We start from the raw sequence: 24,541 nt of genomic DNA on the forward strand, positions 1-24,541 counted from the left end.
TACACACTTGAAGAATTTCCAGTACAAATTATTGCATGAAATTATTCCTACCAACACATACTTGCTCAAGATAAGGCAAAAATTTACAAGAGTAATCAAGGGAACCAAGGTTATAGCGGTAATCAAAAGAATGTAATGTAAGCTTATGCTATTTTTTTAATAGAGGAATACACATTTGAACATTTTGTATTATTGTACTTTTACGAGACAATTCTGGTTACAACTTTCAGAAATAGTTAACATTTTTGGACGCAATTTTACATTAAGCCACTATCAAGTTTTACTGGGATGTTTATCAGAGAGCCCATTTATTAATTTTCTGCTCATAGTTGCCGACATTTATATATAAAGATACAGGTTCAAGGATATTACATAAAATATCTTTGGCTGGGATTCAATGTTCAAACCATACCAATCTTAAGAGTTTTATATTGCAAATAAGAATAATAAAGTATTTCCTCTTAAGAAAATGATTGGTTCTCTTACACATTATGTTCCACTGACACATTTTATTGTTTTGATGCTAATGCACTTGTTCAGCATATTTATTCGTATTTTTCAAAATAAGGTACATGCACGCATACGTTGCATTAAAAAGTGTATGAACGCGCACGGTAAATGAATGTAAATAAAATTATATATATTATTGTCAGGTGGTGGTGTAAGGCTGAAATGTAAAATCCTGATAATATATATATATTTATGCAAATTTTAGTCGTTCCCACCGCGGAACTCGAACTCGTACTGCTGTGACATCTATGGAAACACCGCCTGAACTAAATCCAGCGCCCTATACAGGCAGAAATTTTTCACATGAAATTCATGTTAATCGAGCTTCACAAGAAATTCACGTGAACTTCACATGAAATTGACATGATTTTCACGTGAAATTCACTTAACATGAATTGCATGTGTACAACTCATGTGAATATCACGTGAAGGCTCGATTCACACGAATTTCACGTGAGCTCTGACACGAAATTTATTTGCTCAGTTCAGGTGAAAACCATGTGAAATTTGTGTGAAAGTCATGTGAAATATTCTTGCCTGTGTAGACCACTGATATATATATTGCCATAAAGAGAGAAGATTTGAATAAGAGAGATAACCTTTTTTTTACCACAAAGTCGGAATAGCTCTGTTAATACTTCGCTTCGCATTGACATAGAGCTTATACACGTGTCTATGTTTGTTTTATGAGTAATTTGCATAATAATCTTTATTTCATCTACGTCAATTAGTTAACAATGTATTGTTTATGGCAACCTGAACACGTCTCCTTATAGACAAATATAAGTTTCAATGTCGCAAAAGATACTGTATTAGAATTCGCCACAAGCAATTACGTAACTCCAGGTTATATATATACTTTCTGTCACAACCTCAACATTATCATTATGCATGCTGGTTTTATCAAACACTTATAATAAACGAACGAAAGATTTAAGACTATACAGTATATAAATCAAATTTATTTGCGCCACAAATTAGTATATCAAAAATTAAAACAAATATATAACATTTAGTCAAAAGGTGAATATCCTGCCATATTTGGTCCATTATTCACAGTAGTAAATACATTGTAGACAGCATAAAGCATAATACCACCAGACAATGCCAACCCAGTGCTGAGGACCACTACACTTGCAACGTAACCAATGCTGCTTATCTCTACAAATAAGGTTTGAAAATGGTAACAAAATAAGTTAATAATGTTTTCGATTAACCCTTTTTCTTTTTCATAGACACCGCGGGCACTCAAACAGAACTACTTTCAAATTAATTTCGTTAATAAAGGCCTTTAAAACATAGTTAGCGCTATGTTGATCTTAATATCTCAAACGAGATACCTAATTTTAACTCTAGAAGAAATATACTGATTTGAAAGGTAAATGTAAATAGGAATAGATATTAACCAATTCATCAACTTATATGGTTTCGTCATTTCCCATGAAATGAGCGTACCACAAGATACATTTAAAAAATAAATATTATAACAATAAAGTCCTAAATGATATAATAAGCACATACACTAAAAATGCAAACTGCTGATTAAGGGTACAATATATTGTTAGTAATATACTTGAACTTACCATCTTCGCAAAAATCCCCAGTATGTGTGTCTGGACAAAGACATGAGTAGTCGAGCAAACCATCTAGACATGTCCCTCCATTTTCACAGAGAATATCTTTCACGGCATTTGAAGTATGGCAGTAATCAATGTCTGAAAAAGTACTAAAGCACTAACCAGAATTTTTGCGTCATTAAAAAACCGTACACAGGCAATTTTATCAACAGTCCAGGAAAAACTTGTATAACTTAAATTCAATTGGACGGAAAAAAGATTTAAAACATAATTAATTGGAAATAAGAATGACCAAAATATGCCAAAAAGACTGAACGATTACGCGGATTTTTTTCCGCGCATGAGTTCAATCTTCTAGAGTGCTCGTCACGGTTAACTATATTTTTTTTATTTTCGATAACAAATTGATTATTTTATTTATTATATAGATTTTTCTCTATAACTAATTGTAATTCCAACATAAGTTTTGTGATTGGCTGATTGATATTCGTTTGGGACATTCTGACTTGAGTAAGTCTGACAGAGACATGTCGATTGATCACTGCCATGTTCTTTATAAATGGGATTTCACGTATAAAGACAAGATATATGATATTTCACACTATTCTAAAAGAACATATATATTGTAATACATATCATATCATGGTAATCAATTACGAGGACGTAGTAGTTTCTTTTCTGAAAAGTTGGAAGATTTAGTTAAATATTATCTTTTCCGGAGTATCGCTTGTTATCACATATACCTATATGGCATAAGCGTCCAGTGTAACCTGCAGTACAAGTACACACAAAATCTATCCATCCGACAGGTTCACATATTCCATTGTTCATGCACTGAACATCTTGACAAGGATCTGTAACAAAAAACAATTAGAATAATAACAAAGTTATAAATGTTATAATTTATGTTGTCCGCGCGATTATTTATTAATGAATTATCTAAGCTCTCTTAACTGTCAAGTCCCGTGTGGATATGAGTGTCAGACGAATAGGCCCGCAGCATCGCTTAGCTTGTCGTTAAACAGGCGACTAAATAATGATCAGAACCTTTGCAAGAGGCTAGTGCACTCTGCCTACAGAGTAAGCGGGTTGTGCGCCCTAAATGGTGGAATAGTTTACCACGTGCATGCTACATGCTGGAGTCGTCAGGCCATATATTACGGAAAACCTGAACTTGGTCGACCCTATTACTCTTGTGTCCCTTCCAACTTTTTATTTCATCATCATAACAAGATTCATTTTATCACAATTTTTATTTTCATCGCTCAAATATAGCTGAAAGACTGCTGCTTTGGGGTTAAACACCAACAATATATCAATTTGAGCTTTCAAATTTGCATTTTCACAGTCGTAAAAACATTTTTGTATAATACTGCTCATAAGAGGAGAGTTATGTATTTTTTTATTAAGAAAAACTATATAATATTGTAATGGCAAGTAATTCTAACTGCCTGTATGTGTGTGTGTGTGTGTGTGTGTGTGTGTGGATAATTGATTATAGCCTTCCTACTTCAACGACATATACCTATTCCAAAGTAGCAACTGTCATTTCCAAATCCACCGTCAGAATTTAAAACAACTTCAGAGCAATTCTTCAAAAAAATATAAATCAAAGATGTAGACGATAAACAAAGGACACCTCAAGCAAATAGAAGACTGCTTGGAACAAATAGTTATGATCACTTTTAAGCTAGCTTTGTACGTCTTTTAATCAGAGTATTCTGAATTCATGCTCTTGTGAAATCCAATGTAATACAAAAGTTAAGTTAGAACGTACTTTTCGAGTAAGGTACAATTTAATTTGATAAGCATACTTGTATGTTTTAAATATCTTCAAACAAATAGAAACGGTAGATATATTGCCAACCTACTGTTCACATTCTTTTTTTACAAGTTAATACTCTCAACACACGATCTTTTATTTTCAAATGAAATACAAATTCTTGGTAATTTGTTTAACTGACAGGGGAATAGCTAAATGAGAAGATGCAACTAAATTCCATAATAAATGTCAATTTGAAGAGCAGTAACTTTCAATAATTTATGCACTTCACGAAAGACGAAAAAGTGATAAGATTAAATATGAAATAATACACCTCGTATGTAACAACAACTGGATAAAAAGATTTTGCTTGATTTTTTGTTTTTTGTTTTTGTTTGTTTTTGTTTTTTGTTTTTGTTTTTTTTTTCAATTAAATAGTTGCGATTTACCATATGCCATATGTTAGAATACCCATCTTTCGGCAGAAAAAGAGTTTTATATAACTGTATCTGCTTCTTTATCGGGCACTTAAACGCAACGTGAACATGTGAAACAATTATATTTATGTGACATTAAATAAACAAAAACAGTAATTCATTAAAGATTATATCAGGTACATTTTAAGATAATACTTACTGGAGTCTGTTTATGGAATCTAAATCCTGCTGTATATCCATATGAAATAAAGTGTTGTATTCCTGTAGAAATTGCCATAAAAGTCACTGTTGGGAAAATGTGCCTAAGGGTATGTGCCCCACTGCTTATCTTTACATCTGCAAATTTTATATCATTTCGGCCATGGACAGAACTCCAGTTCGCATTATGTATCGCATTATTATCCAACCGAAGCCCAGGTATAAAATCATCAGATATGACAATAACAACAAAATTTTCAAATTCTTTTGACACGAGGTCTACCGTCAAAAATGTGTAATCGGAGGAATATTGATTAATGGGGGGAATTATTATCATTGAAGGATCCCCAGTTTGTGTTTCATTGCAATTTCCGTGGACAAATAGCACTACAGCTATTGGATAATTGGCCAAAATTATTCTTGATTCAATGTTCGGTATAACGACGGAGTAGAAATCACCTGGTTTAATTAATGTAATATTAGAATAACCTTGCACATTGACAAAGGTATTGGCTACACTACTGACTATTTTGAATGTGTCTGGTTGTGAACATCCCGGCATGCCAACAGTCACAAATTCTGTTCCCCATTTATCTATAGATGGTATTTGTTGGACTAAATGATCACAGGAACTACCTCCAATTTTTGCGCAAATGCTCCCACTTACAACAGCTATTGGCTTAGATCCAACGACATAAGTACCTGTGAGGTCACCTTCTATAGCTGATAAGAGAACTGTCTGGAATTTGTCTAGAATTACGGCGAATGTTTCACCTCCTTTATATAATGTTTCATTAAATATGACTCCTACTGAAGTGGTACTCAGATGCAAGGTTACTTCAGTCCCATTGTCTGCTCCTACTACCATGAATGTTGATCTTTCGTCATAGGAAATAACGTTGTGTTCCTTACCCAAAACATCTGTCGGTAAGACAAGGTAGCTATCCGTTGAAAACTCCTCTTTATTATTGGCATACACTACAATGTCCTTATCAGAAACCACGTAAATACCTTTGCCCTCAACATTTCCTGCGATACCCTGTAAATCCGTTCTTACAACATGTGTATGCACCTGTCCTGGTTTGACCGTAAACGCTGTCTTTTCAGGAGAAAAAAGCGGTGTTGATATCTGCACATTGGCCTCTTGAAAATCGGTTGTAATAAAAATGTCTAGCTTTGGATCACTTGTATAAGCATTAGGTATGTATCCAAATATGAATTCAGTTCCTTTATTCTCGGTGCCTATTAAATAAACAAATGTAAAAAAAAACAAACAAGTTGTAGTATTATCATGACAATTTTTGACATTTCATATGATGTAAAAAAATGTTAATCACCCCATCTTTTAAGCTCACTTTACCCGAAAGGCCGTGTGAGCTATTGCCACAACTAGGCGTTTGTCAATGTCGCAATCCATCGTTCTCGTCAATATTATTTTGCAACACTCGTTACCACTTCAGTAACTAGACCAGTAAGAATCCAACTTGGTATGAATATTCCTTAGGATATGTTACTGCAATGGCCCATGACAAAACGATCTTGATGACAAGGGATACAAAAGTATCTAGAATCAAAGTAGTAGGAAGATAATATACTAGGATCACTGCCTTTGGAAGGCCTAACAATGAACCAGGTTGGCGTCCGGGTTCCTTGGAGCCACTAGTTTAAGTAACAAGATCAATTATTACCTAAATACAGCCAAAGTTCTTTTCTGGAAAAAAATGTAGATAAATTTGGCATTGAAGTTGAATATCTTACCTAATTCACAATGAGTACCACTTTTGGTTTGCGGGCAGCTACAATGGTACGTAAATAAGCCATCAATGCAAGTGCCTCCATTCAAGCAAAGTGTTCCGTTACAGAAATCAATATCTAAAAATATATAGCTGCCTTTGACATATATATATATATATATATATATATATATATATATATATATATATACATATATACATATATATATATATATATATATATATATATATATGTATATATGTATATATATATTTAAAGATAACTTTACGCTTAGTGGCACAGTGGCATATAATTTAATTAAAACAGCGACGGTTTCCGAAATATCAGGCATGAGAAATCTGATTATTTTTCTTCAAAAACGTACAAATTACAATTTAAAAATTGGATATAAAGTATTTGGTTAACTACCCATTCAAACAGGAATCGACCCATGTCGAATTGGGAATACGGAATAGAGTATTTGAAACACGATAATTAAATGAAAGAACTAAATTCAATGAAACATGCGATTTCTTACTTAGACTGTGTTTTAAAATCGTATCAACGATAATCATCATCATCATATGAAATTCACGTGGCGCATTATCCGTGATAATAAAGCAATTATGAATTAGGTAAAGAAGATGTGTGCGGGGTAATTAGGTTTTTGGGCTTCGGTAACTGAAAATGGAAAGAATCTAAAGATTACTCACTCCCCAGGACAATTGTTTGGCCTTATTAACCTTATATATAACTCTAACAAAAATGGAGAGTGTTTTGATTTCCTAATGGACTGTTAGTCAACGGTAGCTGAAACGTCCGAAAATCGAAAGTAAGAGAAGCATGTTGTCAAGTACTACTAATTGAAGATTGGGAATGAAACATGTCATATTGCAGAATATCGCAACAGTCAAAAAGCTTGTATATTTTATCTTTTATGTTGTCTACTATGCATACTTTAGCTCTACTGAAACAATTAAATCTGCTTAAAACGCAACACTTACGCATGTATGAGATGGCTACCGATTTTGCAATACGTAATGGAATTTTGTTTATAAATATATTGGTCTAAAATGTCTGAAAGGGCAACCAAGGGAACAAAGGCCACAGGGACAATCAAAAGAACGCAATCCAGGGATAAACACCAGACATGGAAAACAGACATACATAACACAGAAGATAAAGTAACATTTGCGTGACGATAGAAAACGTATGTGGCTTTACAAAATTGTGCTGCGTTTACTTAGACAAAAAACCTGCGGTGAATAGCTTCCACAATAAATAACCCAGTACAATGATCCTATATAAAACAAGGCACGATCATTCGTTTTCCCAAAAAAGTACGAAGCACTGTTGTACAGTTCAGTTTTACACTCGTTAAAATTTAGAGGTAATGAATTTAAACTTGTAAGAACAAAACCATTTGTTAAAAAGGTAATTTTGAAAGACAATAAAATTGGAAACTATAAAGAGATTACAGAACCTAAAAAATACCCGTAATCCAAGAAAAAGTACAAAAAGTATCCCAAAATAGGTAAAATACTTTCTAATATGGCACTATTTGAGACAATTGAGGTTACTGTACGTGTGCCATTAATTCATGAATGCACCAGTTATAATAATAATATAATTCGTAATATACCAGTTTGACAGTGATCTCCCGTGTGAGAGGCAGGACAAGAACAATTGTAACTAGTAGAACCTGCAACGCAGCTACCTCCGTTATAACACGTTGCTCCTTCACAAAGATTTATTTCTATAAATAAAAAAATGATATCTAGGTATTCTGTATATTTAAGGGTCAATACCATACTCTCTCTTTTTGTAAGAACAAAACCTTTTCAAATGCTGGAATTTTTAATGGACAACATATGTATCTAGTGTGGTGGACGTGTTTTTCAACAAACGGTCGTCATTCCAATGGGAACAAATTGTGCTCCTTTACTTGCTGACCTATTCCTGCACTCTCATGAGGCTGACTTTATTGCTGATCTGATCCGAAAGAAAGAATATCGTTTGGCCAGATCCTTTAATCTCAGTTTCCGCTATATAGATGACGTATTATCTTTAAACAATCCTAATTTATGGGATTTGATACATTGCATCTACCCCAAAGAACTCGAGATAAAGGATACTACAGATACTGTGAAGTCAGCCTCTTACTGAGTGACCTACACTTAAAACTCGATGTTAAGGGAAAACTATTGACCAAACTTTACGAGAAACGTGATGAATTTCATTCAGAATTGTCATCTTTCCATTCATCTGTGGCAACATCCCTTCAGCACCTGCGTATGGAGTGTTCATATCACAACTCATACGTTATACCAGCGCTTGCCGAAACTACGCAGACTTTTTGTATCGCGCTAGAACTCTAACAAGTAGACTTCTAGAACAGGGTTATGTTGCTGCAAGATTGAAGTCATCACTACAGAAGTTTTATGGTCGTCATCATGAACTCGTAGATCGTTATGGTGTATCCATCTGCACCATGAAAACTGATTTATTCAACGGTTCATAGTTTTCCTTTCCTCGTTTGTCTACCTCGGACCAGACTTTTTATGAGCAACTCGGCGGGTGTTTCTAGAAAAGCAAAGGACGCTTACCCTACCTGTACACCCGGTCCATGCTCCCAGTTTTTATTGGAGTCCAAGTTGCTCATTCGCTTTTGTTAGTTTGTATGTATGATTTTTTTTTTACTTTATGTTCTTTGTTGTGTATGTCTGTTTTCCATGTCTGGTCTTTGTCCCTGGATTACATTCTTTTGATTACCGCTATAATCTTTGTTCCCTTGATTACTCTTTTTCAAAGTTCTATCTTATTAAATGGACATTCTTGGTCCTGTATCTGACAAAGTTTCTTGCACTATGGTTTTAAATTGCAGACTGGATGATAACATATTCTGTTCATTTGTACTGATCTCCTATGACATTATCATGATTATGTGCATAAGCTGCTGAAATAAAGATGAACAATAACCTCTGAAGATTAAATAGTGAAGCTCCAAATTCAAAATATAAATGCATTTTTGAATCAAGGAGTTGACTATAAATAAGTATTAACAAAAAACGTTAGATAGATAATGATCAAATAGTTAAGATCAATGTCCATTAGTTCAAAGGTGAACAAGATCAAAGTCCTCCTCCTAAGAGTTAATCGAATTAATCGCAATATGTAATGTGTTCAAACAAACACAGCACAATTCTTTTATTAAGCTATCATTAAATCAGACTGTCATTATACTAATTTAAAAATATACCAGCTGTTATACCTGATTTTAATATAAATCCTGGTATATTATTACAAATTTTGCATATCAATGTAAAGTTATCATGACATAAGCATGCGCACACTAAATCAAAGATGTTAAAAGATTTAATCGAAAGCATAGTTTTATTTGTTTTTTGGTTGTTTATAATACCGTGAAATGTACAACACCAAACATGCATACAATATTCTGAAATTCAACGGGTCATAGTTTACCTTTCCTCGTTTGTATACCCAGGGCTTGACTTTTTATGAGCAACTCGGCGGGTGTTTCTAGAAAAGCAGAGGACGCTTACCCTACCGGTGCACCTGGTCCATGTTCCCAGTTTTTAGTGGAGTCCGAGTTGCTCATTTACTTTTGTTACTTTGTATGTATGATTTTAGTTACTTTATGTTCTTTGTTGTGTGTGTCTGGTCTTTGTCCCTGGATTATATTCTTTTGATTACCGCTATAACCTTAGTTCCCTTGTTTACTCTTTTGCAATATTGTATACAATATATGAGTGTTCTTTTGTAACGTAAAGTACTTTATTCAAAGTGATCAGATCAAGTATATATATAATTTCAAAAGTATTTCTCTCTCTCTCTTGTTAAATGGGTGTGAGAGTTTGTAAGTGTGTGTGTTTGTGTGTTTGTGCTTTCGAATAACAAACGTATCATAACATACCTTCCATGCATTGATCACCTGTGTATGAAGCTGGACACAGGCATGTATAGTTCTGCAAACCATTGAGACATGTTCCTCCATTTTGACATAAAACTTCTGTTCTGGTCACTGTATTGTTACAGAAATCCAAACCTTAACATTATAAATATATGGTTATAACATTTGTTTTAAGACTTAAGATAATTGACATGTAGATATATTGTTATTAGGCAGTGATGTGAGGAAGGTGAAACTTGAAATGAAATTTAAATACCATTTATAATCATTGTTATTCATAATATAATATAATGTCTTTATTTAGGTCCAAAAAGTAAAATTGGCTTTGATGTACGGTTTTCATTTGACCAAATACATTTTCCTAATTGTCATGTAATAAAATGTTTAAAAGTCCGAAATGTCTTTGGGTCGAATTATCTGGTATTAATAAGCTGATTACGTAATTTTCGTAATCAACACATGCGTATGCCATGTTTTGACCATCCTTATCTTTGTAGAAGGTAAAATGCGATTTTTATCCAATCATCGAAACTAGCAAATGATTTACGAGATTGTTGTATTGCACAACAATCCTATTCACAAAGTAAAAATAAGCTGCCATGGTAATGTTTACGCTCCCGACTTTACATGCACTCAACCTTACAAGAATGTTTTTTCTCTCCTGTTAATTATAGAACCGGCGATCGTACTAATGCGTTTTCCATAATCATGAGTAGTACATCTATTTTGCCTTTGGCGCCTAGGTCAATCACAACAAGTTAAAACATGGCTATTAACCTATGCATCGGATATGAGACTTTAGCCTTGTCATCAAAGTCAACTTAGGGAAATTTTGGCTTCAATTAAACTTTAGTTACTGTAAGCTCCTTAACAGATGGCCACATTTAAAAACGGAAGTTATGACTATCACTATGATTTCACAATTAAGTATCTGTATTCGCAATGCGTAATCCTTATATTGATTATTCAGTTGAATCGTTCGCCAGTTCGTCTTACGTTCCAATTCGCAATTTATTTGAAACAACTGAATATTTAATGATTGCTTAATGCTCATTTGCTTTTGATCCTTTGTATATATTATTTTAATTACTTAATGTTCTTTGTTGTGTATGTCTGTTTACTATGTTTGGTCTTTGTCCCTGGATTACTCTCTTTTGATTTTCGCTAGAACCTTAGTTCCCTAGATTACTCTTATACTTCATGATATGATGCCGCTGTGTACCACTTTTCTTCATCTTACACACTTTGAGGTTTCTTTATGCAAAACGCAGACTTTAGCATTCGTCATTCAAGGATGAACCATTTTCTCTTTTCGCAGCTCCTCTTATATGAGGCAGATTTTTCACATTTTTATCATATGATGTTAATGTGCAACTCCTATTGTTTTAGATATACATATATAAGGGACAGTGAGCGGGGTGGGGTTATGTCAGAGTGAGCCATGCCAACAGTTTTCTTTTGTTTAAGAAGAGGTTGTTTTGATCGTAACATTTTGATTTATATTGCATTTGCTTTAACTCTTATATACATATGTTATTTCAATTTTTCAGTTGATGTAAGTTTTATAATGGCTTTATTTATAACCTTGATGTTACGTCAAGTTCAATTAAAGACACTAACAATTAGTTGGTATACATACAATACCCCACGCACACTCTTTCGAAAACTCCCTGTACCCAAATAAAAAGTGGTTCATCTTAAACGATGTTCACACATTGGAAAAGAAAAACATCTCTTCTGTCCGACCCCTCCCCAATTTGATCCCCTTGAACCGACTTCTGTAACATCATTGGTGTAAGGATTGCTTAAACTGCTGGTTAGATTATGGGATTTAAACGACTTTGGGTCGGTTTACGCTGATTATCCCCCAAGGCGGTTTATGTTGCAGCGTAAACCGTCCCCATAATCTACCCAACAATTGAATAAATTCTTATATTTTAATTTAAAAGATCCAGAAAACAAAAATGAAATCACAATATTTTGTTTTTATAATATGAAATCAACATTTATTTTATAAAGGATTGAAACCGTCAACTGGCAATCGATTGCGCAATTTGTAATTAATATGCATGCTTTTAGTATATTGGGTACCCCACTGAAGTACTCGTAGTTCCCTATATATAGCTAGTTAGGTGCGTGGCAAAAACGCAAAGTTCGGTTAGACGAAATGGACTATATTGCTCGAGAACGCTGAACTATTCAAATATAATAAAAACATTTAAAATAAACACTGACTCACCGGGTACTTCTACAGTAATACAAGCCTGGTCTGATGATTGGCTGTAACGACACATTTGCTACTTTATATCATTATGCCAAGGTAAAAAATATTACATTCTTCCGATATGATACAATGTGAAGTAAAAACTTTGAGGAAATGCAATTCTTGAATAAGGTAAGCGTCCCATTTATTTGAGTATAAAGCATATGGTAATCATCCCATCTGATTAAGTTTAGAGCAATGGGGAATAGGGAACATTGGAATTGGTCATGGTGCAAGACATTGGTATAGGTATTAAATATGCTCATATTCATGAATCCTTATGTAATATCCAGCTGCCTAATACTAACCGTGACATAGTATTCTTTTCCTCTGTTATCTACGACGGGTGTGACAATTAAAGGAGAACTCGTAGGACATTTCTAAACAATCAAAGGACGATTTCTTACCAATGCACCTTGTCCATGCTCCCATTTTTTACATCGACATATAAAACACCAGTACCCAACACGTATTTTTTGCATCTATTATATGCTTAAAATTAACATTTTGGTCCTTGTTGAGGTATTCTTCTCATGGATAGGGGTGGCAATTTTTCACCTAATTTGTCTTGGAAAAGTTCAAATATTTATTACTCAGGTTAATTAGAAAGCTAAGAAACTATATAATTGAGTTTGAATATACAAAAGCTTGTTTGAAGTACAGTATTTGGAAAAAAATACAATTATTGGTGAAATTAAAGAAAATGTTAACTTCAGAAAAATTCCTCTTTTTATGAAAAACTCATTATTGTTACATTGAAACTGAAAAAATGGCGCCTGAAATGAAAAAAATATGTTAGGTACATCGCTTATTAAAACAAAAGAACCCAACATGTCTATTGTACATCCTATATTTGCCAAAAAATAACATTTTAGTTCATGTTGAGGTATTTTTTTTTCATGGGTAGGGGTGGCATTTTCCCAGCTAACATGGCATGAAAATGTTCAAATATTTATTTCTTAGGCTCATTTTAAGGCTTAGACATTTTATTAATGTGCAGTATCACATAATAACTTGTTTAAACTAGGTGATTCTGATAAAAGACAATAACGAGTGATGTAGAAGAAAATTCTGAAATTCTGAAATTATCCATTTTTCCGATTTTAAAAGGAAAACAAAGCGCCTGAATTGATCAGATATGTTTTGTACATCTTTATCTAAATTATGAATGCTTATAATATATATATATAACTTGTAATTTTACTAAAAATTCGAAAATCCCATTTTTGTTTTTGCATTTTTGGATGAATTCTGACTACGAAAATCAGCAATATCCATCAAAAAAACCCTGGATTTATAAATTGGGATAATATTAAACAGAAAATACCGAATAAACCATTTTTAACTGATGCATAAATACTGTAAGGGTTTTGACATTGAAAAATTTGATTTTTCGGTGGGGTAAGGGTTCATTATTTTCATTTTACCCTAAAACTCTAAGTGTAATCACACCTGTTTTGTCATCATTAGAAAGATGAGACATTTGGCTACACGATAATATCTAAAAATGTTTAGTTTTTTTTCATAAATGCTATTCCAGGAAGACTTAGACTGTCAAACAATTGAGTCACAAAAATCTTAGCTTTTTGACGCAGTGGGTAACAAATATAGGCTGTTACTGAAAAAAAATCCGAGAATATTCTTTGGCAATAAATTAATTCGGTAATGGGAGGTATAATGATATCTAAAAATCACCATGAAGTTGATGAGGGGGGAGTGCACGGTGGACCCTCCCAGCACATGGACTATTATAGAAATTGCAAAGTTGTAAATTTAGTGATAAAAATATAAGACAGTGATTTAATACTGATGGCACTGGCCAAATTCTATAAATTTAAAGGTGACATTAAAGATGAGAAACATAAAAAAAAGCAAATCATGACATGGGTTGCAAATGGTAAATCTTACCTCGCTCAATTTGTTGCTACAAGGTTGGCTCAAAAAATGATTTTAAAGTTCCCTTTCAACGAAACAACATTTTGCCTCAATTCAAAGATTTGTCACTCTTTCGTCAATGAATTTAAATGTATTTATTTCTCTGCTATCGTTGAAGATAATCGAAAACCATCTTTCAACTTTTAGAAAAGATGAATTTGTGATATGAAGTCGGTGATTTTTTTTTAACATAATTTGTCATGTGCCATCCACTGCCTGGTCTTAGCATGTACTCCTTCTTAATGCTAATAATAGGACACTAAAGTTATTTACCCCAAGCTATTTACAGCAGCATAACAAAATATATGACTACCGCTCTGGTCAGGCGAAGGAGTCCAAGTAACATTAATGTACCATTCAGTTCCAGAAGTTCCGAATGGCGCTACCGGCGTCGTCAATGTTCCGATTGGAGACACTGTGAGAAATTCTGTGATACTTTTCCATGAAAAAAAAATCAAAAGGATAAAAATAGTAATTTATGATTCTGATTGTTTTTGTCACAATGCTAAGTCGACGTCTGTTTTTCACGTTTGCTACTATTATCATTTTTATCGAAGATAATTGTGTGTAAAAGTAAGGACGTTCAAGACCAAGTCATGCTTATGGTTGAAATACAATATTTTACTGAGAGGTTGTCGGGAAAAATACGTTATCATAACTTTGATATTTTAATGTGCTTAGATTTGATTTGAAACTCCAATAGTTCTGTACATAATAAAAAACATACCTAACACTTGTAGATCCTGTATTGGCAATGAGCGTTTTGAAAAACGTTGCATCCGGTTCTAATTTTGTAACAGTGTCATTTATATTTGTATCGTTTCCTAGTTGCGGTTTATTTCCACACGAATCAGTTGTAGTAGATACATCTAGTAAAAATTGCAAAGGAACACTGCTATATGGTTCACTCTGTGTTGTAGATGAGAAATCTTCAATTTGAAGTGCAACAGCGTATAAACCAGTCGTAGTAGTTGGTGTCCAACGCAAGACACACGCATCCTTAAATAGATTAGGAAACCATATACTATGGACAACGATATGCATGAGTGTAATAATTTCTTTTGCATTCACTTTCTACATATATCGTAGTTGTGTATTTGATTGAAATTGTTTATTTTCAATGCGATCATTTGAAACAAGCAGAGAAAAAACACATAAAATACCTTTACTATCACCAAAATAAAACCTCTACTGAAAAATACATACATGTAACAATTCAAATTTGTCAAACTTATTTCTCGTATAATGATATTAACGCAATTTTTTGTGCAGATAAAACTTTCTAGACAAACATTCGTTTTTTTTTTACAAAATAAACATAATTTCACATGATAACGTGTATTAGCATACCTCTTCCAAAACAGCACCAGGAACACCATTGCACACCGTAAAACACTCATCCGATTCGCCCCAGCGACAACGTATTATATCACCATCATCATCTGCTACTGTAAATGTCAGAAGGTAAAATTTTAACCACGAATAAAAAAATATTACAAGCAGAAAATTAAAGGTCTAATTACGATACATAGTAACCTAAAGCACACAAAAAAACTACTACAACATTTAGCTTTCAGACTAAATAACTAAATAATACTTTTTTTTAAATATTTTAACCATAAAATAGATTATCATAAATATGTTTTGAAGTAAAAGAAGATGTTTAAATATCGACGAATTTTGCCTGTTGAGCAGCAACATCAATGCATATAAATGTTTGGCAATACAGAGTTGAAAAATCACCTAACTGAATGGACAATATACAACAAACGAATTGTGAGGCCTATTTGTAACAAATTCATTCCAACTACCGAATATCTAATCCTTCATTTCAATGTTTGAAAACTTTTATTGAGTTCTGGCTGGCAGTTTATAAAGTATTTGCGAAAGATGTTTTACCTGGAATACGTAAGTCATAGTTGCAGCCAAGTTTTAATCGAACAATAGGTTGCATCGCTGATACTGGCGAAGTGTTGATGCGGCCTATATCGTTTCTAAGGTTTATATTTGCGACGGCTTTTAGTACCCACGAGCTGGACCCGACTATAAGAGAACTTATCCAGCAGCAAGATGTGTACCTATGCAGAAAAACAAAAAAAAAAAAAACAAAAAAAAAAAACACGAAAATTAGCTACTAAATGTATCTGATTACGATTCAGCTTATCAAGACAACATATTTATGTAAGAAGTTTGAAAAACAATTGAAGCATTCAAGCTTGGAATTGACTACTATTGATCACCGACATACTTGAACACATTACCACTCAAAGTCACAACACACCACTTTATCTGCTATATGCCAGCGGGGAAGCAGTGACACTCATTCTTAAAGTCTGCTATGACTTGGCTTAAATCAAAGCATAAGGGAAGAGAATGCTACTGATGACCTAAAAGGCGGGTTATGTTAAAAAGAGGTCGATCCACTTTGATAGATATTGAAACATACCTAAAAACAAACACGTTATCTGCAGTCGTTGGAAAACTGTACTCTACAACACGTTGACCAGTTGACCAATTTTCGTCTATACTGTAGTCGGTGCAAATATAAGACATTGGGCTAACAATATTGCCAGTACATCCATTATAACAAGATAATGTTCCTTCTCCATTCATTAAATCACCTTGCTGATCGCACATATGATCCGACGAATAGTCCCGTCGAAATGCCACGCGATAAGTAATTGTTATCTACAGAATAAGTTAATCTATTTTGTTGTGCATCAGTTTTAATGGGAACAAAAAATAATCAACAATAAAAATACTACAGCTACGGCCAGTACTCTTTGCCTTTTTTGTTTTGACAGGAAACACCTAGCAAATGTTATAACATTACTCCTCAAAATGTTTTAGACATTTTGAAAACAACACTTATAATATGTTTGGAAAACAAAATACTTGAAAAATAAAATGACAAAGCAATATATTTCATATCAATCAGAAGTTATTTATAATAGTGCAATTCAAGCAAATTAAATCTTGCCTTATTTCCATCAGGTTTCCATGTGATCATTCCTCCACGAAAATGACTGGATTCTGAAAAACGTAAACTGCATGCTAACACAAATGTGACCAGAATAGGCATCATATTTAGTAAAGAAGAAAGTGTAATTCTTTAATTCGTTAGAATGAACACCAAATTTGATACTTTTATATCGTTTTGTTTTAAATTGTCTAGTCATAATGAAGAAATACTTCAAAGATTTAATACAACGACCACATTGTAAAGTGTTATCTATATTGTGGGTTATTGAAGACTTATTGAAGGCATTAAAATCATTTGTTACATGCGAATGATATCTATTATCAAAACAAAACCACATGAAACATAAGTCAGTTGGTAATCGAATAACAAAACTATTGTCTCCACACAAACAATAGATATACTGCATGAAATGAAATCCATATGTGTTATGGTAAAACATTAATTTCTTACTTTAGTTGACTGATAATTTAAAATTTTATCCGGTTGTAAACAACCCATTTTGAATAACATTTTAAATAAAAAGAAAATAAATGCACTGAAAAAGGCTTAAATTGAGCGTTATGTTTATGAAGGAGTAATCAAGGGAACCAAGGTTATAGCAGTAATCAAAAGAATGCAATCCAGGGACAAAGACCAGACATAGAAAACAGATATACACAACAGAGAACACATAGTTATTAAAATCATACACACAAAGCAAAAAAGCAAATGAGAAACTCGGACTCCACTAAAAACTATCTAACATTTTAACAATGATTATACCATTTGTTGTACGGACCTATCTGTTGACTAATGAAATTGTCATATTAAAACTTGTTGTTAGCATACAGACTTGTCTTTCCCCTAAAACAAAAACGTAATTCTGAATTACCCTATGCAACATTCTGGAACCAAATTATTCCTATAATGATCAGCAAAACTTTGATGCCTGTTAATTTAGTTATCAAGAGTGGTGACAAATATATGTAAATTGATAATAATCAGTAGTATTTGATTTTTTGTTTGTTTGTTTGTTTTGTTTTGTGTTTAAAATAGATAATAAAATGTGCAGAGTTTATACTTTCATTGTAGGATCATATCAAAAGAAACATCAATTAAGAAATACATTATATCATTGTCGTAGTTTCAAAGTGACTAACATTTTAACAATGATTATGCCATTGATGTACCGACTTACCGGTTTACTATATATTATGACCATTGCCCAGAGTTAATAACTTTGGTATTTTTATTGTATATCCTTAAAAGAAATATAATTATTGATGATAATTAATCAATTAAAATGACCACGTGATGCAAAGCAGGATGTTCTTGTTCTCGTCGAATGAGCAGAAGAACCGGATAAGATAGTTTTACGATCTATTTTAGTCCTTGAATAGTCTATTATATACATATATGATGAGAGTGTTGCCTATGTCTCAAATTCATATACATGGTAAAACTGATGCATTCAATCAAAATGTAAACGTTTGCATTGATTTAATGGTTATATTGATAAAAATCATTTGAAACTAAACTCCACACAAACAATGTATTTTTTCTCGAAATACTGTATTAGGTCTTAACAAAATATACAATGCCTTTAGAATTAGAAGTCCATTTGTGGTTAACTCTAGATCTTAAAAGCAGCAGTTTTTTTTTTTTTTTTTTTTGGTAAAATCAGTTTTGTAAAAACATAACGCCAGCTGTCATTTCCACCTAGATTGTTTCAACTGTGATAAAACCTTATGTCATTTAAAGTACGTGAGACAATAACCTTTGTTGTCAGGGACTCTCAAATTACTCGAGGAATTTTAAAAAATCTGTAAGAAGGGTAAAACCACCATACATAGTATATAATATAAGAAAAGTGAGTAGCAAAAAAAAAAAAAGTAAAATTCTTCACCTGGTTACCAACATTATCTTCCTTTAAAATAATAATAATGCAGTAAAGTTTCAAAACTGGTTGTGTATGAATACAATATTGCCAAAGCCATTGCTGTCATTCTGCTAACTGTTTGTCTATACACAAATATAATTTGATTTGATGTGTAACACGCTTTCTGATTGGTATAATTTGTCGAACCCGGCGTTTAACAAAGATTGCGTGATATTGCAAAAAAAATGAGAGTATTTATCGAAATTTGTATGATGAGAGAAAAGTCTTCGGTATGCATTTAAGGTTCATAACAGACCGGTTGTAGGTGAAAGAGACAAGATTCGTTCTGTTAACATGTGCTTTTCGCGACTGATTGTTAACAGATATAAAGATGCATATCTACATTTCACATGTTGTTCAAAGAAAATTAGTACAGATGACATCCACATTTACAACGTCAAGAAGAGGTTTTCAAACATATACTTCTTCTTCATACACAGAAGAAAAACAACACTGACCTGAGCATTATTTACATTAGATAAAGGCAAACAATATTTTGGTTACATATTGGGCATTTCCATTTCATTTGGATCATTTTGAAAGCATAGGTGGTTGAAATATAGGAAACCTAAATTGTCGGATTACTGCTTCCCCAACACACGGTGCTTATCTTCGAAACTACAACGAATGTAGAGTCATGTGTAGACATATCTTCCAATTAGATTTTACCAGTTAGGTCTTATGGAAATATTAAAATACTATAAAAGTTATGTTTTTATTCTCTAAAAGAGAAAAAGATTTTTGTTTTTGGTTTTAAGATTCAGTCCACAATATTGGACTCCTGCTTTTACAATGAACTGTCATATTTACGTACTGTAAAGTATATCCATTCAAATATAGTTCTTCCGAGAGATCTCTAGATATACACTCAGTATCAAACGCAATTTTCTCGGGGAAGCCTTTTTCCAAATATTTGAAATTTCGAGAAACAAAATTAGATATTGAATCCATTGGCAATTAGAACATTCGCATCAGAGAACACGTTTTTGCAATTCGAAAAAGTATCTCGAAAATAAAAAATAGGGAATTGATAAGTTTGATTATTGATTATTACCCGAGAGATTTCTTTTTTCGAATGTTGAAAAAGAATATCAAAATAGAAGGTAATACCTAACATAAAATAAATACTTCAGAACGAACAGAAGAACCGATCGTATTTAATCCACTATAATGTTAAATCGGTATAATAGGTCAATTAAGGCCAGAGGTAAAAAAAAGGAAGAAAGAAGAAAAAAAAAAAAAAAAAAAAAAAAAAAAAACAAGCAAAAATAAACAAACAAAAAACAAGAAGAAAAAAAAAACCAAAAAAACAAAACAAAACAAAAAATAAATAAATAAATAAATAAAACATAAAGAAGGAAACGTCAAAAGAAGTATATGAACAATGCAAAAAACGGTTCAGTTTTGTCAATAAACTCACAACAGAAAACCTTGAAAATAATCAGATATTACTACTCGCCAAAAGTCTAAAGTTGTTCGGAGTATTAAACCAAAACATACTAGAATATCTCTTATACAAGACTTTGTAGAACTAGGAAGAAAAATGCGATGTTAATATTTATTTGCCGGTGAATCTAATGAATTCAATCCCTTCCAAACAAAAACAGGATTCAAGATGAACGCAGAACGCAGCAAACTGTGCAAATGAAACCTTCATTTCAACAAGAATCGTATTAAATAAAATACCAATGAAACCATTCCGACACAACTTATTAAAACTTGAAAGAAATGCACTGTACACAATAAGACTGAATGATCGAATAATAATTAAAGCAGACACAAAGTCCTCAACGGTTGTTTTAGACAAGGAGGTATATTTTAGAATGGCTAGAAAACAATTAAATGATGAAATACATTATCAACAAATTCAAGAATCAGAATCTCACACAAAAGAAATATTACAAAGTGTTAATGTAATCATTTATCATCTACGACATAACAGTTTCATTGACAATGTTACATTCAAATATCTGGTGAGCAATAAATCATAACGATTAGGTAGATTTTAATTTCTTTATTTTCTACCAAAAGTACAAAACTTAAGCTCCAAAGACAGGGAAAGAATTAAAGAGAGTAGAAACAAAATTCAAAATATAAAAAATCCCAGGGAGGTCAATTGTTTCGTTTTACAATAAACCATTGGAAAAAAGTAGCAGAATACAAAGTTTATTTTATCAAAGTGTGGTCAATCAGTTCTGGACAAATAAAAAAGACTCGTCTGCATTCAAAAATAAGCTTGAAAGTGTCAAAACACCCTGAGATATATTATTGGGTTCGTTTGGTATTACGAGTATGTACACAAATTTATACCACTCTGAAATAATAGATGTTATTAATAAAGCGTGGCCTAAAATACCAGAATGTAAAGTCGAAATTTCAATCCCTCCAAAAGAGAATTACTGAAACTTTTAAAATAAGCACTTGAAAATAATGAATTTGAATTCAATGGGCGAATATATAAACAAAACGTAGGAGTGCCCATGGGTTCACCAATGTCTCCATGTTAAACTGACCTAAGAATATTTGAAATAATCTCCGAAATACTAGAACAATTGCCATACTCATCGAATTCTGTATTATCAATATATAGAGACGATGCATTTTTACTATTTAAAGCCAACAAGCAACATCTTTATGAGTTATATAATATCGCAAATAACGTACACCCTCTCCTTTTGCACATGAGTTTTCTGATTCTGAGGGAGAGCGATTTAAGGCTTACAAAACACTGGATGTCAAATTGTATCGTAAACCCACAAACAACTTCAATACTTAGAAAAAATCATCAACCAACCCAACTTCCGTCTTCAAAGGATTCATGATTGGGGAAGTAACATGATTCAAAACAAGGATGACCTCAACGGACAGATATAACTATTCAAGAACAAACTTTCCAAAAGGGGTTACAATTTGGTGAATCCATGGATACTAAATACGCCTTCGAAATTTCGATAAAAAAATTAGAGTATAAAACTAAAAATAAGAGATGTTCATCAGTAGTTTTCGCTGCTAAATTCAGTCCAGTGTTCAAACAATTAAGACGATGTTTGACAAAAACACTAGCATTTCATTGAAAACGACGAAAAAACACGTGCATTATTTCCTAGACCGCCGATAATAGCTTACAAAAATAAAAAAACGAAAACAAAAAAGATTATCTAACTTGAGCAAAATTATAAACAGTCATAGAAAATGGAAAATTTATAACTATACTCAGGTAAAAACAGATTCACCGGTTGTAGAGCTCTCTGTCAAAATAAAATATATTTTACTCTATCGATATGAAAGGCTAGAGAACTTGATGACGATGTACGGCCTTGGTCATCGTGGCCTAAATGATATCCAAAACACAAGGTGAACAGAAAAAAAAGTTCCTACTGACTAAATCTAAAAAGAGAGGTAACTGCTACCTCTTATGAGTACACTGAACAGTACAGAGGGAATAACATTATTACAGAAATCATGTTTAGAGAAAATTAATAAATACAAACAGACAATCAACTCCTCAAACTTATTGGAAATAGGGAGCAAATAGCTTACTAGAAACTCTGTTTAACACATTAAGTGAACATAAATATTATGAAAAAATATAATCAATAATCAAAATACTAGACTATTAAAATATATATTACAAACTTAAATCTCTTTTAGGTATTTGCGAATTGATACAATGAATATATATGGTCTCCAATAAGAGATAAGTCTACAAGATCAATAATGCCAATATGTGTTGATATGAAGTTACAAAAAATAGGCAAACACACAAAAAAGGAGGTGAAACTACATCTAATCAATCATTTGAAAACTATTATGAAATCAATAGGCATACAATAACTGACAAATAATTTACATGGAACTTGTTGATTTGCATGTGCGTGTTGTGGATCTGGTCCATAACTACAATTGTATTTGTCAATTTCATTGACATGAGGCGATGATGAAGATATATTTCGCAGGAAAAAAAGCAACGTGTAAGCGTGTTCTTAATATTTGCAAATTTACGACGCAAGGTTTGTCATATCAAAATTGTTTCATCATTAGTCTGAATTTTGACAATTGCATTTTTGTGACAATTTGTATATTTGAATTCCCATGTATTAATTGCATCATATTAGAACATATTAGATTAAATTTATGATAAAAGTGATGTTGAACTGAACTATCTTCACCTGTGCAGCAATATACCTTCATCCAATTTATATTGTGTATATAGTTCGACGCTTATGCAAGTGCTTACTACTCTGAATCTCCGTGAAAGCCATAAATATCTGTGTAAAATACTCCTGAATCAGGGATATAAAGCAATGTGTATCAAAAGGTCTCTTTCCAATTTGTCTTTCAGATATCAGTCCTTGGTTGAAAAAATACCCAATTTCCTTTAATAACCACTGATTTAACGTTTATGACACTATAGCTTGCAAAAATCTTTAATCATCACCGGTATATTTAGGCCCCAGTGTTAGGGAGATGTTTGGCACACTGTAAAACCAAGATTTAACCCACTATTTCGTTAAAAATGCTTGTACCATGTCAGTAATGTTTTCGTACCTGCTACTCCGGAAATGTAATATCTGTTTGTCCGATTTATTTTGACTTGACTTAATAATGTTCGTTTATTTTGTTGTTAGCCTTATTTGGAAACATTTTCGTGGGTGGGGGTGGGGGAGCTTGGCGAAAAAAAAACAAGGAAAGTTCCTGATACGATGTATGACCAGATTTTTGGGGACTGCCCAAAAATTCGGAATGAAAGTCAAAACCCACATCATGTAATAACCATAATACGTTTTTCAGTTGGTTTCGTCAGTTAAACTAACAATTTGATAATTTTTTATCTTACACTTGATGAATCTTTGTCTCTGTGGGAATGGTCGGCAGTTGTCTGTCTTCTTTTCTTTACTTTTTGCCACTGACAAATGTCATGACGCCAACCATTGTGGTCGATATTCTGTTTATTTCTTTACATTTTATCTGTATTTTGTCTTTTGGTTTTCGCAAGAATCGTGGTTCCCTTATTACTCTACCAATCAAGTCAATGAGATGCCTAAATAGATACGTTTTTACTTCTGCTTAGAAAGTAATAAGTCCGGTAATTCTGTTAATACCATTCATACATAAATACGTCAGTTTTACGCTTACTAAACGTTGTTCTCATGTAACTAAACATAACTTTAATGTACATTTTCGGTTGATATCTTCGACTTAAAATTTGTATCAATGTCTTCCCTTTGAACCAGAATACTATATGTAGTATTCTTATTACCTGATTAACCATCAGTTTATTATTTAGTTGATG

General features: G+C 32.6%; 1 protein-coding gene across 1 annotated transcript; it reads right to left on the reverse strand.

Annotated features, from left to right (window-relative positions):
- Window positions 1-1,454: 1,454 nt before the first annotated feature.
- LOC148600694 (uncharacterized) lies at window positions 1,455-17,510 on the reverse strand. The gene is made up of 15 exons (XM_088555160.1): window positions 17,328-17,510; window positions 16,794-17,035; window positions 16,247-16,425; window positions 15,698-15,795; window positions 15,075-15,346; window positions 14,621-14,782; window positions 12,389-12,429; window positions 10,153-10,284; window positions 7,861-7,974; window positions 6,243-6,356; window positions 4,486-5,726; window positions 3,613-3,679; window positions 2,831-2,941; window positions 2,094-2,225; window positions 1,455-1,671 (listed from the first exon to the last, which is right to left on the reverse strand). The coding sequence occupies exons 1-15, from the start codon at window positions 17,430-17,432 to the stop codon at window positions 1,523-1,525; spliced, it is 3,159 nt and encodes a 1,052-aa protein (XP_088411286.1). The 5' UTR covers window positions 17,433-17,510; the 3' UTR covers window positions 1,455-1,522.
- Between the last annotated feature and the right edge of the window lie 7,031 nt (window positions 17,511-24,541).

This window comes from Perna viridis, chromosome 12 (assembly GCF_037379345.1).
Source record: "Perna viridis isolate PV_CMFRI_1.1 ecotype Kerala chromosome 12, ASM3737934v1, whole genome shotgun sequence".
NCBI lineage: Eukaryota > Metazoa > Mollusca > Bivalvia > Mytilida > Mytilidae > Perna > Perna viridis.

Excerpts from the sequence above, each read along its gene's own strand:
- LOC148600694 (XM_088555160.1), bottom strand. The coding sequence starts at position 17,432 with ATGATGCCTATTCTGGTCACATTTGTGTTAGCATGCAGTTTACGTTTT. Across the intron at positions 6,357-7,860 it reads GGGAGATCACTGTCAAACTG|ATATTGATTTCTGTAACGGA; the intron begins GTATATTACGAA and ends ATATATTTTTAG. Across the intron at positions 2,226-2,830 it reads TGGACGCTTATGCCATATAG|ACATTGATTACTGCCATACT; the intron begins GTATATGTGATA and ends GTACTTTTTCAG.